The sequence below is a fragment of the Mycteria americana genome, chromosome 1 (genome assembly GCF_035582795.1).
Source record: "Mycteria americana isolate JAX WOST 10 ecotype Jacksonville Zoo and Gardens chromosome 1, USCA_MyAme_1.0, whole genome shotgun sequence".
Classification (NCBI taxonomy): domain Eukaryota; kingdom Metazoa; phylum Chordata; class Aves; order Ciconiiformes; family Ciconiidae; genus Mycteria; species Mycteria americana.
The window spans coordinates 145914048-145933051 of record NC_134365.1 but is presented as its reverse complement, the minus strand read 5'-3'; the positions used below and the strand labels follow the sequence as shown (position 1 = coordinate 145933051).

Sequence of the window (19004 nt, the reverse complement as noted above, 5' to 3'; positions counted from 1 at the left end):
AAGATGATGGAAGACTTCAGTACAAGTCATTCCTCCAAAAGTGTTAAGCTTATCCCATGCATTTGACCTTTTTTTTTTTTTTTTTGGTCCTGCTTTCAAACTCTGGAGCTCTTCCCGTGCCATTGCAAAGCCAAGAACTCAAATAGTTCCCAGCTTCTTGCCCTGTGTCAGGCAGCCACACTTGTCAATTTTAAGCTTACTTTAAGATCAGTTGCTGGGGAAAGCTCAGGTTCACTCTTTACTGGTATGTTTTTTTTCCTTCAGTAGTGGAAAAATTTCTTCAGGACTGGTGTGGTATAAATATGGGGTGTAAATCCCATTAGGCCATGGATAGGGTGACTCCACAGTACAGCACTGTGTTCATGCCTGCTGGAAAGCTGTGGTGGCAGTGAGAGAGACCTCTGAGCCCTTTTGTGCTTACTGAGTCCCAAGAAATGCCCAGGGTTTCTTCCAATGTTCTGCCTCCATTCTTGAGTCTTAAGTCGCACCATGAGACAGGAAGAGAGTTTTCTCAGTTGTGAGGATGCACCTCTCTTCTTGCACTCGGCTCCAGGAGAGATTTCACATCTGTCGCCACAGAACACAGTATCTCCCTTTTGTCCTTATAGAGGTGTCGGAGGATAGGATCAAGCCAGTGGGAACCCACCTTGCTCTTGAGGATGTGTAGGGTTCAGAAGTGTATTAATCATCTAATGATAAAGGCAGTGGGTGACCTCTTAGTGTTTGAGGATGAGGACCCTGCTTATCACAGACTGCTTGCAGCAAGGTCTGAGCTGAAGGGGGTGGGAATGTTGTGGGCCAAAGCTCCTGAGCCTCCCTGTGCTGTGCAGGGTGTGCTGTCCCTGCGTGTGCTGTTGCCTCACTGTGGCTGTTGGCAACGGCAGCCAGGAGTGGTTTTCCTGCAGCCCTTGTTAAGCAAAGAAGAACATGAGCCTCAAAAGGGTAAGAAATCCAAGTTCCTGTTGCTATGGACAGTGTTACCACATGGTCCAGTTCTGATCTTTAAAGAAGAATGTCTTCTCTTGTTTCTATCTGAGGGCTGATGAGCCTCTGCACTTAGCAGCCTTTCGGCCTGCAATTTTCATTTTATCTCCTTGCCTCAGCCTGCACTAGGTGACTTAGGAAGCGGCTTATTCAAAAGAAACTACACCTTCTCCACAGGGGCAAGGCCAAGCCCTTCAATATGATTGTTGTGGTGCTTTCCACCTGCTTACTGCCTGCTGTGGTAAAGTAATTTTGATAATGTGTGAGTCATATTGCTGGAAGTAATTGATATTAGTAAGAAGTGGTTACCAAAGCTGTGACCATATCCGTGTTTTTTTCTAATTGACTCTACATTTGCAGAGTAATCTATTCAATGACCTAGAATAAGGGTATATGCGTGATTAGGTATGCATATAAAAAACATTTGATATGTTATCTGGAAGCATCGTTTTGAAAGCTATTAGAGAAAATGGGAACTTTTGCAGTGGCTCCCAAAATTGGGAGCCCAGGACTGTACCAGGGACTGCAAGGCTATTAACGCAAACCAGTGAGAGTTGATCACTGATCAGTGCTACCTGGACATCACACCAGTGTCAGCTTTAGGGGAGTTCTTGAACATGTATAGGATTGTGTAACAGACTAATGCAGCTGCTCATGTTTGATAGCAGAGGTAGAGATGTTGTTAGATTCTATATAAGACAGCAATTAAACCAACTAGTTTGGCAGATGCTGTAATTCATAAGTGGGTGAGCAAAATTGACCACTGATGTCTTGTATTGCTATCCAAGTTAAGGGGTTTTTTTATTATAAGTAAGAGGAAATATATGTATTACCTGTATTTTGATCTGGTATCCTGCCTTTGAGGTCTGGTTATAATCTGGATACAACACCCATTTCATTAAGCTTATGTTGCACTCTGTTGATCTGGCCCTTCCCCAGCCCAATGAACATGTTTGCAGAATGTGTCTTTTGCTGCTTCATAATAAATTCGCAGAGTTGTTGCTAGTGTTTGTATAAAGCAGCAATCTAGTTACAGTTTATCCTTCAGAACTGGGTGTGCAGAATGGATCCCTCTAGTGTCTTACATTCCTACATGTGTAAGTATTATTGTTGTTAAAAGGAAGTGTACCTCTATTTTTTTTGTACTTACTCTGATACTGGGCTCTTGTGGCTTGTTTGAAATAGTATGCACCACCATCCTTTCTTCTTTAATCACAGCACAGAAAATGAATTTGCTCTGGTTCCCCCTCGCATGCTGCATCCATGGAATACATCTCCTTCTGCCTCACAAAAAAAAAAATCATAGATTAGCTCAAACAAATGCTTTGCCATAGTAGTAGGTTATAAAACTTTTGAAGGTCTAAGGCTGATTAAATTAGGTATCAATTAGACAACAATTCCAGTCACATGTGCACTGTGGCACCTGCGAAGTGAGCTCTACCTGCTCTGGATGGCATGCCCAGGAGTGCTGTCCTTGAAACTGGACTATTTGTAGGACAATATGAAGGGATAATGGTGTGGTAGCATCACAGTCACTCCCAGATAGCAGTCTCAACCTGCCAACAAAGTGTCTGAACAAGAATTGATCACCCTCAGACCAGGTCTTCCCTGCAATTCTGCATACAATCCTGGACATGTGTCTGTAAGTGCTCTAAGGAATTGCCTAGCGGCGTCTGTTACTTTCTACCTTAACTGCAAAAGGGAAGGGCTGGCAAAGTCTTTCTCTTCTGCTCACTGGACCTGACATGGCTTGTTATCATGGTTTAACCCCAGCTGGCAACTAAGCCCCACCCAGCTGCTTGCTCACTCCCCCCTGGTGGGATGGGGGAGAGAATTGGAAAATTGAGAAAACTTGTGGGTTGAGATAAAGACAGTTTAATAGGTACAGCAAAAGCCACATACACAAGCAAAGCAAAACAAAGAATTCATTCACTCCTTCCCATGGGCAGGCAGGTGTTCAGCCACCTCCAGGAAAGCAGGGCTCCATCATGCTTAACGGTGATTTAGGAAGACAAATGCCATAACTCTCAACATCCCCCCCTTCCTTCTTCCCCCAGCTTTATATACTGAGCATGACACCATATGGTATGGAATATCCTTTTGGTCAGCTGGGGTCAGCTGTCCTGGCTGTGTCCCCTCCCAACTTCTTGTGCACCCCCAGCCTCCTCGCTGGTGGGGTGGGGTGAGAAGCAGAAAAGGCCTTGACTCTGTAAGCACTGCTCAGCAGTAATGAAAACATCCCTGTATTATCAACACTGTTTCCAGCACAAATCCAAAACACAGCCCCATAGTAGCTACTATGAAGAAAATTAACTCTATCCCAGCCAAAACCAGCACACTTGCAAACAGCATAAGGCCATGAAAAACATTTGAAGTGAGCCACTTCAAAAGGACTTCAGGGGTGCTTGCCCATGCCAAGCCAAGGGAACACTTATTTCTGACGCTCTCTTTTTGAAGAAATGGAGGAGAGGATTATCAGATTAGCAAGTGTAAAATGGCCTGTGCAAGGTAGTTGCATGTCCACTTATTGCCTTTGTGATGCTTGACAGAGCACAAGTAATTTCTGATGTGAGAGCCTGCCTTAGCTGCTGTCCATCTTGGTTTTCTTTTTGCATCTCTCTCTCTTTAAAGTTTCGGCCTCTACCGTTTTTAGCTAGTGAACCTGTCTGTCCTCAGGGAGACTATGCCTTTTATCTGCTGGGACCTTCCTCTGACAGAGATCTCAATGAATATTTGGTTGAATTATTTGTTGAGAGATTACTTGCAGGCCAGGACGTTAAACCAAGAACAACTCTGGATTGCTTGTGACGGACTTCAAAAGGCATTCTCAGTCAGAGTTTTTACTATAAGGAAAACTGAAGAGAAGGGAGGGTTTACTTAAAGAATGAGCTGGGTGTACAGGATTTCCTGCCCACTCCAAATGTCTGCAAGTAGTATATGTGATGTAAACAGGAAAAAAATAAAATTAGTTGGTGTCAAAAACTGACAGAAGCAATAGTCATGTTACTAGGAAAATGCATCTATTGTAAAACATGAGAAGAATTAGAAGTTATAAAGAAGAAAATGAGCACTTAGTTAAAACTGGATGTTGTATTTCAAAGAAAAACTATGATGCTGAGTATCTTGGCTTTTTAGTATTCTTAAAAAAAAAAAAAAAGGGGCACAAACTGTGTTATCTTAGTGCACTTCTAGGCCATCTGATATAAGCTGGGTGTACTTAGAGGCTTACTAATGATAGCGAGGCACAGTTGTTTCCATACTGCATTATTGAAACTCATTATTGTAGTCACGTCCCTGAGATTTGTACTTGTTGCTTATAAGGAAGGCTGCATGTGTGAAAATAGTGTCATCTGCCATTTTTCACTGGCAGGCACATTAATTTTACCAAATCTTCTTTGTTCATAGATAATTTCTTACTTTCGAATGTTAAGCAAAAATGACATAATTATTTTTTGTGTAGTATTTGTCTGTAGTGAGTCATTTAGGCAAAGAAAAATTCATCACCAAAATAGAACTGTGGAAGTAAAGTAACGGCTTTAGCCTGTGCGTGGTCTAAGCACTATGACAAAAACCTTGATGGGGTTTTCAGAAAAAGCAAGCCATTGCAATTTCATCTTCATGAATGCATTTGTAGCTTAAAAGAAGCTTAGACTTTAAGCCTCACTAACAATTTATGTGGAAACAGCAACACACTGTGTGTGGCTTTGCATCAATCTGGTGTGGGTTATCTGCAACCCTCCTCCCCTACATCTTGCTACGGGTAGCAATCCCATTAGACGATTACATCTGGTGTCCTCAGACAGATTTAGTCCTAATTGAAAAAGTACTTCAAGTGGGTTTAATTAACTGTGTGGTCATGTTATTACCAGAGCCTCTTGCACCCTATAACTTTGCCTTAATAGAAGTGAATTTATGGCCTGTTAGGACATGCTAGTCTACAGCTGTGCACATAACTGTCTGTTACTTAGTGAAAACTACAAGAACCAAGGGCTGAGCATTTTCATACTCATGACGCAGCTGTACTAAATGTCACTGTAATACCTGATTACCAATCTGGGGCTGAGTCATTTGAGGAAAGTGGTCTATAAGCTAGCTAGCAGCAGCTAGCGCTTCCTAGAGTTGTTTTGTTTAGCTCAACGGAAGAGAAATGTATACTTCAGTGTGGTGAGTATTTGCTTCCGGTGTGGCTGATGGCCTGGATCTGAAGAGCTGTTATGATCCCGGGAATGGGAAATATTTATGCTTGGGCAAAATTACACCAATTTGTTTCTCAGTAGTGGGCAGGCAGAAGTGGCCTTTGGCAGAGAAATATTTTTATTTTCCTTATTGTGGTTTAGCCCCAGTCGGCAATTCAGTACCACCCAGCCGCTCATTCACCCTCCCCTCCCCGGTGGGAAGGGGGAGAGAATTGGAAGAGGAAAAGTAAGAAAACTCGAGGGTTGAGATAAGAGCAGTTTAATAATTGGAACAAAAAATGATAATAATAATAAATTGTAATGAGAAGGAAAACAACAAGAGAGAGAGAGGAACAAAACCCAAGGAAAAAAAAACCCCAGAGATACAGCTGCTCACCACCCACTGGACTGACACCCAGCCAGTCCCCGAGCAGCGATCGCTGCCCCCTGGCCAACTGCCCCCAGTTTCTATACTGAGCATGACGCCATATGGTATGGAATAGCCCTTTGGCCAGTTTGGATCAACTGTCTTGGCTATGCCCCCTCCCAGCTTCTTGTGCACCTGGCAGAGCATGGGGAGCTGAAAAGTCCTTGACTAGTGTAAGCATGACTTAGCAACTACTAAACCATCAGTGTGTTATCAATATTATTCTCATACTAAAATCCCAAACACAGCACTATACTAGCTACTAGGAAGAAAATTAACTCTATCCCAGCCGAAACCAGGACATCCTACACCTTTCTAATCTTTTGGATAACTATTTATCTTTGGCTAGTGATATTTATCTATGTACAATTTTTTTTCTCTATTTTAATCAGAGGAGAGGGAAACCTATTGAGGGCAATAAGTTGACCTGGTTATCCATATAGATGGAGACTTCGTGAGAAGTTTTTGAGCTTTCTTTTCCTATAGAACTGTCTTTAGAATGAGTCTGAGGAACTGAAAAAGCTGTAGCATGATCAGTGAGAGCGGGTCTAGATTTGTGCAAATGAATGAACTTTGCAGAATCGCACTCATTGCATGTGCAGACGGAAGTTCCTAAATAGAAACTGAGCTCATGCGCTCTCCTTGAGGTGAGGATAGCAGGGGAAGATGTCCATTATGAATGTAGCTGTGTTCTTGAAACCTGTTGTCCAGGCTTTTCCTTCAGAGAAACCATGTCTTGTCAAATGCAAGCTGCACAGATTCACAGTCACTCTGGTAGAGAGGTGTGTTGTGATCTCCGGCCTCCACAGTACAAAATGAACAGAATATTAGTGTCTAACCTGTACTGAACAGTGAAGTCTGGTGCACTAGCAAGACAGTAGCACTATATTTACAGGCTGCGTTGGCCAGGATGAGGAGGTCTAAGTGTTTCTACAGTTCGGTGTTTGCTGTAGCTTTTGTATATTCGGACCTAGTGTTCTGGTAACACAGGAGACCCTGTGGTGTTAGAACCTGGGGAACAAGTACTGTTTCTGAGTTGTGTACAGAGGGGAAAAAGGCTGATAACTGTGACATCTGCTTAGCTAATTTTAACAACTAACTCAAAGTAGTTTGCTATTTCACTGCTGGCTAAAAGAGATACAACATCTTTTGGCTGAAATGTAAAGATCTGAATGGAAAATACAGATTCACAGAAGGATTATCCAGTGAAGCCTTTAAGTTGAGAAAGTTCTACTGCATCCACAAAGTGGTCAGAAGGAACACATGGAAAACTTTATACTAGCCTGTTTCTTCTAAAATGAGGCATGTTCAAAAGAGAAGCACAGAACTAACCTTCAGCAGCAGCATATAAATACAACCCTACTTCCTAGGAAAGGAAGAGAACATTAAAATGTTGCATTGGGACAAAGTTGTAAAGTGCAGTCTTTAAACATACATCAAGCTAATGTACACAAAATGTGGATCTGCATGTTGATCACTGTATTGTTCAAGTTTTGCCCATTAACTTAACTGCTGAAGCATGGAGAAAGCTACCACTGAAAAAAAAATGCTATTTTGTAACATTTTGCCATCACTGTATTACGTAAGTCAGGTCTCATTTAATGTTGTTTCATGAAGGGTCACTAAATGTGTGATATAAAAACTGTGAGTCTTTTCTTGATGGAAGGGGTCTTTTCTCACCTGAGAGTTGCAGCGTCTGGCCATAAAGGCAAGATGGGCGACATGGCAGGCATTTACAAGCTGGAGCAGTGGACAGTGGAGCAGAGAGGTTTCGGGAAACTAATCCAGGGTTTTAATTTTCTGATGAAAGACCTGTGAGGTATGTTCTGCGTGAAGTTGAAATCCGTGCCACATCTGGCACTTGGCAATCATTTCATTGTTTCTTCCCAAGGACTTTCTGCATGCCCCTGGTTAGTTTTGCAGAGAAGGGGAGGAAGACTGTGGCAGCCAGCTGGACAACGTAGAACGTTTTGCCATCCCTCAGCACCCTGCTCTGCCAAAACATGGCAAAGTGCAAGTAGGACAACCTTGCTGTGGTGCTGCTATCAAACAGGCTTTGCTTTCTAAGCCAGTATGTGGGGGGACCTGCAAAATATGGAAAAGGAACGTGAGTAGATTTAATTCCTTGTAGAGTTTACCTGAGTGATCATTGTCAGAGCAAACTAGTCACTGCAGCAAAGCATCACAACAAACAGACTCTTACAGCTTCTCTTCGGACTGGCTGCTTCTGCACTTAGGGAGGGGGTGTACCCTATGGCCAGCCCCAGGGTCACCTGGACCTGTGCCCATCATAACAAGTTTCAGCTCCCCTCTGGCTACATGTTTCTTTTATCCTTTCCATGGGCATGGCTTGCAAACCAGGCCAGGGAAGCACACCTGGGTTTTCTACACCTGGGTGGGAATTATTCCAGGCACAGACTGTGGTGGGATGCTTTCTTCTCCTTCAGCTCCTTGTGTGGACTCTGCTCTTAGATTATTTCCTCAGCAGCTCTTGTCTGCTATTTAGTAGTTATGCCAGTCATTTTCCTTGCGTGGGTAAGGTCTGAGGCCCTGATACATGACCCGGAGCCTGAGGCTGAACAAGTCTCTGTTTCAGCATGGTGAAGGTAAGCGCTGTGCATACGTTCAAGTGAGGGGTGAGTAGAATTAGGGCCGTGGGAGATGCCAGGCTTGGTGAGGAGTGTGCCGTGACCGCTTTGAGCAGAGCTGATATTCCTTCACTCTCAAACCCCTGGGAATATCCACATTTCACTTGAAGAATTGTGTTGCCAAATTGTCTTCTTTCCTCTGGGGTCATGTCATTGGGCTGACTGACATATGTAAGGATTTCTGTTCTTGGGAAGTCTTTCAGCATCAAAATGCCAGCCTGATGGAGTAGAGCTGCTTTGTAACAAGCCCCGAGTAAGACTCCACTTTGGTTTATGAAATCCTGGTGCATCGCATTGAGTTCAGGTTCTTGATGCTGTTCTGTACTGATTTCTGTTTTGCTTGTTACAAGCTTTCAAGTGCTTCTGAAGTACCAGCGTGTTAACCGACTGCTGAACTGACAATAAAAGCTTTAATCCGTGCTGCTTCTTTAGCCTTATACTTGATGATGGAAGATCCAAAGAAACAGCTGAACCTGATAGAAAGACCCATTGAAGCCACATAGCTTAGCTAACATGTTTTGTAACCAGTGTGTTTCTCAGAAGCAATAAGATTAAGTGGATCAGCTGGTGTGCTCAGTGCCTGGTGGAAAGCAGCTTATTTAAATTAAGAGGACCAGAGAATCTGTGCCTCAGTCCAGACAGAAGATGAATTCCACAGAAGACCTTGACTATCCTGAAGTCATCTTGCAATACAACAGTGGATTTTTAGTCTCAAAGGTAAGAAATATAACTCAGTCTTGGATAGGTGCCTAAGAGTATGCAGACAGAAATATTCAAGGATCTCACTTTAGGTCCTGAATGTAAGTCTTTGGAACCAAAACCATCTCATAAGAAAGCATCCTGTCTGCTCATCTAGGCAGGAAGGAAATTTGGAAAGAAAGAAGATTTGAAAATGACCTGACCCCTCAGGAGAGACTTAGCATTTATTGAGACCCCTCTGACCTTTGGGGGCTTGGATGAGCACACCTTGTCTCTGCAAGAGGCTTTAGAAAAAACACAGGGGTTTATAGCTGAGGGCTTGATGTCTGATTGCCTCAAATGTGGAAGGTTCCTTCGGTGGTGGGATTTCTTCCCACTTTTCATTTTTGGAGTTTGAGAAACAGCTGACTTGAATTGCCTTTTCCGCTCTCTGTTAAACCATGCAAAGAACAAGATTTTTCAAATATCTTCTCAAAGAATTTCCTTCCCTCTCCCATGGTTTGTCTGTATGTATTATGCAGAAGGCTGAGCTTGAGAACAACTGTGTATTGCCTCTTTTCAGGCGAAAGAAAGAGTCTGGTATAATGACTGTTTTTCCAAACAGCATTTGATTAAGGCACAAAGGTAGAACTAGTAGTTCCACTTTCCGTATTGTTTCCTGATGTTACTTGCCTTTCTGTGTATGTAGTCACATGGGCATAAAATTATAATATCCAGTGCAGTGGAGATTTTTTCCTCATTTACTATTTAGTTACCTTTGCTATTGTCTCTTGCTGCACCTCTGGCCAACATGCTAACGGAAGGAATGCTCTCTGGGTTGTGCAAATACTGCTGCATCTGAAGATTCCTGAAAGGCAGAGCTGACAGTAAAGAGAGGGAAAATGGATAATGAAAAATCCTTTTTCTTGGTGAGAAAGAGGAGTGCCCAATGCTTTCCAAATCAACACTGGTACTATGTTTTTGAGAAACAATCTCAACGTTGATTAAACCATGTTCTTACTGAGGGTAAAAGGAGCTTTCCATGGACATTATCAAATCATTGTAGATACAGGCAGTCAACGGAGTTGATGCCTTTGTTAGTGTTTTAGGAATGTTTGTGTGGCCAGAGAAATAGGCTAATACTTGTAAACTTGACTATGTACAGCTAAAGAAGGATGTTTTTCTTATGTATGGTTACCTATGCCTGTCTGAAGGTTGAAGGTTGTTCCTGGAGATGTTACTCACCTTCCTTCTCTATGAAAAGACAAGGCAATTCTGCTGGCCCAAATGAGACACTCTTTTTGGCCGAGAGGAACCTCGCTGTCTCAGGGAGACCACTCTAGTCATGCATGTCAGTCCCTGAAAATAGGGTCCATGGAGTGGGATATTCCCCCCTGCTGCAAGGACAGAAGAGTGTCCAGGGTTCACTGGAGCGTACGTTAGATCCTTACTTAAAGAATAGAAACAACTACAGAAAAACCCACCACCACCCAGTCTTGCCTTTGTGCTCTTCAGGCAAAAAGCAAGAGAGACTGTGAGAATGTGCTCTGAAACTAAGGAAGAGGTAGGAACATTCACACGTAAAACCTGGTCTCTAAATGTTAACCTTTGTGAGCCAAAAACATTGGCTGGCTTCGCCAGAAAAGGAAAAGAAATTAAAAAAGGTGCGCTACAAGCACTGTATGGTATTATTGGTGTTCAGAGAAACTTCAGTTTAGTCATTGGACTTGTCTATATGAAATATGATTTTACATGAAAAAAATATTATCGTGTGTATATTTTCTCCAAAAAGGCAGCTTTAGAAATGCAATAGGCTTTGGTGCTTTCACCTGATCCCTTGCTCCCACCTTTCCTTACCCCCAGGTTATGTTCACTGCCTGTGAGCTGGGGGTGTTTGATCTTCTGCTGGAGTCAGGAGAGCCTCTGTCTTCAGATGCCATTGCTGCGCACTTGGGTACCAGCACCACGGGGATGGAAAGACTGCTGGATGCCTGTGTGGGATTGAAGCTCTTGGCAGTAGAGCTGACACAAGGAGGAGGTAATAAAGGCAGAAGAAGGGGAAGAAACTAAAAGACTTAAGCCTCGGATAGTTTTGAAAGTGAGGCGAGGTGTGTGGGGAGAGGTGATATCTAGTGTTAGGCCAGTTATGGTAGCTGGAAGGAGGAGAGAATTACTTGAGAACACCATCCCCTCTTCAGCTGAAAGAGAAGCAGCAAATGTCAGCATGATTAAAGGTGTAAAGTAAAACCCAGGTGAAGGGCTCTATATCCCTAAACTACTTTGTGCAAGCGCTTCAAGTGACCTTGGAGAAGATATTCAGAGTATCTGCAGAGCTGGTCTCAAGAAAGCTCTGAGGTGTGGACATGATTTTAAACCTTAAAACAAAATGCCAGGGTGCATGGGCAACAGCATGATTTAAAAACAAGTTTTTCTTTTCTTTGGGGCTTTACCACTGAGTGAAGTATTTTGTTCGGTTGCTGATCTGAACTGAGAGGTGATGTAAGCTTGCCCTTGCATCACAGACGTTGAGTCCACGTGGTCAGAAGGGATCTGTGGCCATCAGACAACTGGTCAGGACTAACCAGAGTCTTACAAGTTGTGTCTCCTGCCCTAGCTTGTGTTGCCTTGCCATGTTTTACAGTTTGCAGTAGTTGCTGTCGTGGTTTAGCTTCAGCTGACAACTGAGCACCACACAGCTGCTTGCTCACCCTCCCCTCCCCCCCCTCGCCCCCCGGTGGGATGGGGGAGAGAATCTGAAAAGCAAAAGTAAGAAAACTTGTGGGCTGAGATAAGAACAGTTTAATAATTGAAATAAAATAAAATAATAAATTGTAAGGGGGGAGGGGAGGGAGAGAGAGAGAGAACCAGGGAAAAACAAAAAAAACCCCAAGTGATGCAACGGCTCACCACTCACTGACCAATGCCCAGCCCGTCCCCGAGCAGTGATCGCTACCCCCCGGCCAACTCCCCCCCTCAGTTTCTATACTGAGCATGACATCATACGGTATGGAATAGCCCTTTGGTCAGTTGGGGTCAGCTGTCCTGGCTGTGCCCCCTCCCAGCTTCTTGTGCACCTGGCAGAGCATGGGAAGCTGAAAAGTCCTTGACTAGTGTAAGCATTACTTAGCAACAACTAAAACATCAGCGTGTTATCAACATCATTCTCATGCTAAATCCAAAACACAGCACTATACCAGCTACTAGGAAGAAAATTAACTCTATCCCAGCCGAAACCACGACAGTTGCCCAATGAGTTTAGGGGAAGCAGGATCTATCTTTTATATTCCTTTTGTATGCCAGTCCCATGGGTGAGTGATGCCACTGCAGATGCATTGGAGGAAGCAGGAGAGATTTCTGTGAGCCCTTTGGGCATTCATCTGGTCTGCAGACGGTCCTGCCCTAGTGAACTGAGAGAGGGCAGGTGTGGTTGGCATGATGTTTTGGGGACTTGTCTCTCACTTGCTGACCTTGTTCATTGGAAAAAAAAACTTGTCTGCAAGGTTTCTCATTTAAATAGAGCATACCAAAATCTTCCTCTGATAGTAGAAGCCTGTAGGTAAATGATAACACTCATAAGGCATTCCTCTTGCTGTTCTTGAAAGAAATGTTTGGTGCTGGAGTAAGTGTAGGTAGATAGTGTTTACTCACATTGAATGGGGCAACACACTTTTCAGCAACCCTCACCCACTGCTCATTGCAGTGGAAGGATTGATTGTAGAAGCAATGTGTTAGTGTCTTTGGTCATATAGACGTCTTCTGGTGATGAGTACCATGTTGTATGATAGGCTTGGTGAGATGGTATATTATACATGTTAGTAAATATATTTATTTCACCCTTTAGCCCTCTACAGAAACACAGAAATTTCCAACATCTACCTTACAAAATCAAGTCCTAAGTCTCAGTATCATATTATGATGTATTACTCCAATACAGTCTACTTGTGCTGGCATTACCTGGCCGATGCTGTGAGGTAAGGAGTGTTGTACGCTGTCTGTTGCAGACTGCTTTGCAGCATCTGTGTGGCTGCTCCCAGAGTGGCATGTTTCTGGGGAAGGGCACAATGAAGATGCTGACTGGTTCTCAGAAAGAAAATCCAACAGATCATTCTGGCTGTTAACACAGCCAATATGTGTTCTTTTTTTTTTTCTTGTTTTCTATTTGTGCATGTTCTTGTTTTCCTTTTCCTTCTGATGATAGAGATGAGCTAGGAATCAGATTTCTGTGTGTTTGACCTTCAGGAAAGCACTTGATCATTACAGTGGCTCTTACTTGGGGAGGCGTCAACAAAGTAAATGATGAGTCATGATGGCTAAGGATACTTCTGTTGCAAAGCTATATAGGAGTAGTTTAGTATGAGGCTGGAGCCTCACTTGTTCCAGTCTGTGCAACTGATGATCAAACATGGTGTGTGTGATGGTGATGATTGTACCACTCTCGCACCTTTACCTGAGATGTGTTCCCATAAATCATAGAATCATAGAACGGTTTGGGTTGGAAGGGACGTTAAAGTTCATCTAGTTGAACCCCCCTGCCACAGGCAGACATACCTTCCACTAGAGCAGGTTGCTCAAAGCTCTGTCCAACCTGGCCTTGAAAAGAACCAGTCATTCTTGTGAAAGGTTGAGAAATATATCAGCATATTTTGGGGTAGCAAGTGTGGGTGCCTTTACAGCCATTACAAACAGGCTGGCATATGTTCTGTACAAAGTTGAGCACCTTCCACAGTGATGAACTAGCTGAAACTACAGCTCCGAGGTGTGTTTGGGTGAAAGAAAAAGAAATCCACACTCATATGCTTTTTTGGTTGCTATTTTAGAGAAGGAAGAAACCAATATGAAAGAGCTTTTGGCATTTCATCTAAAGACCCTTTTGGAGCAATGTACAGGTAATCATTAGTATATTTATAGAAATTTTATTCTTATTATTGTAGTTAAAATTAATGTTTTTAATTATGGCTCAGGACAATTAAATATGATGATGTGAGAATCCCAGTCATCAGAACCATCATGCTGTGTTTTCCTTTCTCAACCATATCCATTACTGGGACACTGTCTGATATTTTGAATACAAGTATATGATTTCCTATTCTGAAAAACATATCACAGGTCTGTGGCACAGAGGCAATGGTAGCTTGAAGGAAAAAAAAATCCCTTGGAAGCCTGAGAATTAGCAGCGTAATACACTGTTGGACTTTGCTAGTCTTAATTCCCTATTGAAATGCATGAATGTGTAGCTGTACCCTTCTGCTACAGTAAGATTCAAGGTAGGTTTATATGCAAAGAGAATGTATTCAGTGTCAATAAAAACAGAGATTAGTGTTTAAACTAAAACCTGTAATAACTGTTATATGATAGGAATCACCAAGGATATTGTAAGCTTCCTTTTCTACGTGCTGTGTCTGTTTGCATTACTAGATCAGAAGAAGAAATGCTGAAATTCCTGGCTGGCCAGAACTCAGTATGGAGTATATGTGGCAGAGATGTTCTTGCTGCATTTGACCTTTCCCATTTCACACAGATCTATGACCTGGGAGGTGAGCGTCAGTGGATCTTCTTTAACAAGCCTCTGAACTGTCTTATAAGCTCTGAAAAGAAAAATAACTCCTATGTTATATGATGGGTACAGTAATGGAAAGTAGGACATATCTCAGCAATAAAGGGAGTGTTTTACTGATTTGGTTGGGTTAAATAGGGAAATGTGGGAGTGGTGAGAGCATTAGGAAGCTGAATGCTTTTCTCTACAGAGTCTCATGTGTTTGAGCAGTGGCCCATCCCCTTGAGTACGTGGCAGGTTTGGCATTTTTTCTTGCCTTGCTTGATACATTCTTCCTGTGCCAGGCTCTTTCCTCCTCCCCTTCAGTCAGGGCCATTGAGATATTGTCTGCACCCTGCAGCGCCCTGCTGTCCCAGTGCTGCTGATCATTGCTAGGATTCATGGGACGGGTGAGGCTCCCTCGCAGGCTCCATCGCTGCTTCCCCAGTGCCTGGTTTAGTGGCTCTGTTTTTTGTTTCCCACCTTCTAGCATCCACAGCTGGGTCTGGCTGAGGGGGTACGCAAGAGCTGTAAGGGCTGGGGCTGACCCCACAGGCTGGGTGCTGGGGCCATGGGGGCTTCCTGCAGAGCAAATGGAGACAGCGGCCTCTCCTGTCCCTCCTCTACCCTTTCAGCAACACGTGGGGAGCAAATGTATCTTGCCAGCTGCCATGAGGCTGAATGCACCGTTGCCTGCATCACTTCATGGGGGTGTTGCTGAACAGGTTCGTTTTGTGTCAGTGCTGACCTTCTTTTGCTCTTCCCAAAGGAGGTGGAGGAGCTTTGGCCCAGGAGTGTGTTTCTTTGTACCCAAATTCCACGGTCACAATTTATGACCTGCCAAAAGTCGTGCAAGTGGCCAAAGAGCAATTTATTCCCCCTGAGGAGCATCGGATCGCTTTCCATGAAGGTAGGTGCGGACAGCAGTGTAGTGTTGTTACAGCTGTTGCTCTTGAGCCCCTTGTCTCTGCTCAGAGGTACCATACTGGAGGCTCAGGTCTCCAGCTGCCCCTTATGTGGACAGGGCATCCCAGACTGCAGCTTCCCCAGCCCAGGTCTGCAATTCATTGCTACAGCAGGGCTGTCCCAGTTGTGCACCTGCAGCTGCCTTCTCTCAGAGACACGACTTGGTTATTCAGCAATCCAGAAGCTCTTTACTCCTGAACAGAACTATTTGATTTCTTCGGAACAAGGGTACTTTAACAAAAAAAAAGTCCGTCAATTTTGAAAAACTGCCATACCATGTTATAAATCTTCCTAACACTCCCTTTTCTCCTGTGCAGACCTCCTGGCAGATGTGGGGGATGTCAGGCCTACTATGAGCAAGGGGTTTTCCTTCTCTGGTCACAATTGATTGACTTTCAAGTCCTAATATATTTATGGCTTTGAACGTGGGTGAGCTAGCCCATATTCCTCTCGCACAGTTCCCATAGATCTTGCATGGTCTTTGCACCATCTGTGATGAAAATGAGTGTAGGGAGATCTAATTTTTAATGTTTACACAAGCCTTCAAAGTGGTGGAACGACTTAATATTGCTTGAAGCTCAGAGAGAGGAAAGAAGTCTTGAGGAAGGAAGGGAGTATATAAAAACAAAGATGGAGGAACACAGGAAATATTATGTGTGCCAGTGGTGCAAAGGAACAGGAGCGGAAATGACAAAGTAAGATGCAGAGAGAAAAATCTGAATGCAGTACACCAGGTACTAAACAAAAGGCATGATGATGAAGCTAGTGCTAGGAGGTGAGAGATGTGTATTTTTTCCTTATGGATTTATGATGTAGCTCTGTGGTTACTGAAGGTCTTTGAAAATTTGCTTAGATAAGGGAAAATTCTTTCCTTTTTTCCATGACAGAAACCATGAGAAACTGTCTCCTCTTCCTAACGCTTTATGAATCTGAATTCCTATCATTGGAGAAAACTTACTTAAATGCTTTCCTGTGCATCAAAGGCTGTTTCAGATGAGCTGCTGCTTTTAAACATTTCAGACCTTCCTGAGACTGAACAAAACCAAACTCCCCTATGCAGTGCCACAGAAGACTGTTGCCTGGTAACTCTGTTGCTGTCTGATGTGGGTGATGGACATGGCAAGCCCAGAGTCTTTAGAACTGGACAGAACTGAAAATATTTGCTTAACTCAGCCCTCTGTGTTTTGGGGGGTTTGTGTAATACATGTATTCTTGCTTTACAGGAGACTTCTTTAATGATTCAATTCCAGAAGCTGAACTGTATATTTTATCCAAGATACTGCACGATTGGGATGATGACAAATGCAGGCAGCTGCTGGCAAAAGTCCACAAGGCTTGCAAACCTGGTAGGTGTGAGCTCACCCGTCTCGCCCATCAGTTATGTGAAGCACACCAGTCTCGATGCGCAATAGGTGGCAGAGTTTCAGTGCAGGGGTTTCTTGGTTTAGTATTTTGGTTTCCTAAACCAGCTGTGTGCAGCTGAGCCAAATAGGGCCTGGTCTAAGTTCTCATTATCTGGCTTCCAGTTTTAGTCTCCTTCTCCACAGGGGCTCATTTTTAGGTATAACATATTTAGGTATAACAACTGGGGATTTGGGGAATTGTTTAGACAGACAGGTGTATACGTCATAGTAAAAATCCCATCAAGCATCATGTTGAATCCTCAAGCTTTGAAAATATTGCCCAGAAAGCTGAGTACTTGGCAAAATCAGTAAACCCAGCTCCTGCGGGTTTCAGCTGGGGGAAGCAGGAATTTCCATCGCAGCCATAGCATCCCCTTCAGCCCCAGTACATCAGTACCTTGGTAGCCAGGCAGAGGCACGCTCCAATTCTTTTGCTCTTTTATTGTCTTCTGTGATTCTGAAATATGACTTAATGTAGAGACTGCTTCTTCCTAAAACTAAAGGTTAGGATGTAATAACTCAGCTGAAAAATATCTCATCTTCTCAGAGCTCAGTGTGTGTTTTATTTCTCTTTATTCAACCAGGTGGTGGAGTGCTGCTGGTTGAATCGCTTCTGAATGAAGATAAAAGTGGGCCTTTAGAAACCCAACTGTATTCGATGAATATGTTGGTGCAGACAGAAGGAAAAGAGCGAACAGCAGCAGAGTACAGCAAGCTCCTTGAGGCAGCTGGCTTCGGAGAGGTTCAAGTCAAGAGGACTGGAAAACTCTATGATGCTGTTTTAGGAAGGAAATAATGGTACCTCCATTATGTACCTAACATGATAGAATAAGTGGAGAAATGTGATATTCTCTTCTTAGAAGACAATCATGGATTTAGCTTTTAGTTGAGGCAGCCAACTTTTTTGTAAGCTGATACATTGTCGGGAGAATCAGTGATGATACACCTTGAATGCGTGTGGATTGTAAACCTGGCAGCCTGATTAGGGCTTGCCTTTGGCTCTGGAAGAGAGAGAAAGAAATCAATGCCTGTTCCACAAAAAATAACCCACAAAAGAAATGTGGCAGTGTGTCTGCTTCAGATTTTTTCATTCTTTCCAATTTTAACACTGTATCTGATAAAAGCAAAGCTGAGTTTGTACTTGGATTCCTGCAAAATAAAACTGATCACTGTACTGAGCTCTGTTACCTGCAATTTTATTCCTGGGGGATTGATATAGTATAAACAGACTAAATTATGTCTCCTTGTGGTTAGTCTTTTCAGAGTTCCAGGAGAAATCCTGTCTGAGCCTTGGGGCGTTTGGCATGAAAAATGATGTTAATTTTTTATTTCTTCTAGGTTTGATTTAATTTAATTTACAAAAAAGAATTTTGTAGCTTGGTGACTGGCTGGAGCCCAGTGATGCTCTTTACAGGGCAGGCCCTGAGATGACAGCTGAGAGGGAGAATGATGCAGCCAAGTCATTCAGTTATGCACTGGGGAAGTCCTTATTGCATGCCTCCTGCTAGTGCTTTAAATGATTTGGTCAACACAACCTGCCGTAACTCACCCAGTTCTTGGAAGCAGAATTACAGATTGCTGGAGTGAGAAACATTTGGAGAAGGCACCAGAAAGTAACTCGCTGCAGCTGTGGCTTGAAGGCTATTTGCATTTGCACATTAAGATGGATACTAGAGAAGCCTGAGACAGTCTTCTCAGTAGCCATCTATAGGAGCCTCCTGCTCCTTTGATTGGAGGTGGAGTGTAGGGAGAAGGTAGCCTCAGTAGGGAAAAGTTGGCCTTTTGTCATGGTTTGTGATATCAAAATCAAATCACAAGGATGTAATGGTCCTTCTCATCCTTCAAAGCAACAGGGCACTGTTCATAAGCTACTGTGCAGGTAGTGCGTTTATGCCTGAGTAGGATCTCGCCCTGTAGATATCAACAGGATCTTGCAAGAGTTGGGGCAAGTGGTTCTGGAGAGTTCCCTCACAAGCTGCAGTCACTGTGCAGTGTTCCCTACCTGCGAGTTACGTGGCATGAAGGTGACTTTGCCAGGAGCTGCAGCCTGTGAGTAATGTGTTCTGAACGCTTGCTCGCTTTCCAGACAAAGCGAGGTGTTACATCCTGCAGCAGCCAGGCACGAACGCAAATAATGAAATGAGGCTGACCAGGTCTCTGTTGATTCCCCTCACACCCCAAAAAACCAAA

At 43.5% G+C, this 19004-nt stretch overlaps 1 protein-coding gene across 2 annotated transcripts; it reads left to right on the top strand.

Moving 5' to 3' along the window:
• The first annotated feature begins 312 nt into the window (after positions 1-312).
• On the top strand, positions 313-17960 carry ASMT (acetylserotonin O-methyltransferase). 2 transcript variants are annotated; one of them, XM_075522963.1, is made up of 9 exons: positions 313-942; positions 8763-8951; positions 10776-10950; positions 12754-12883; positions 13730-13798; positions 14328-14446; positions 15215-15355; positions 16635-16757; positions 17399-17960. In XM_075522963.1, the coding sequence occupies exons 2-9, from the start codon at positions 8880-8882 to the stop codon at positions 17608-17610; spliced, it is 1041 nt and encodes a 346-aa protein (XP_075379078.1). In that variant the 5' UTR covers positions 313-942; positions 8763-8879; the 3' UTR covers positions 17611-17960. The 2 variants fall into 2 exon arrangements, with proteins under 2 accessions (XP_075379078.1, XP_075379069.1); XM_075522954.1 differs by lacking the exon at positions 313-942 and having other exon boundaries at positions 5811-8951.
• Positions 17961-19004: the final 1044 nt, after the last annotated feature.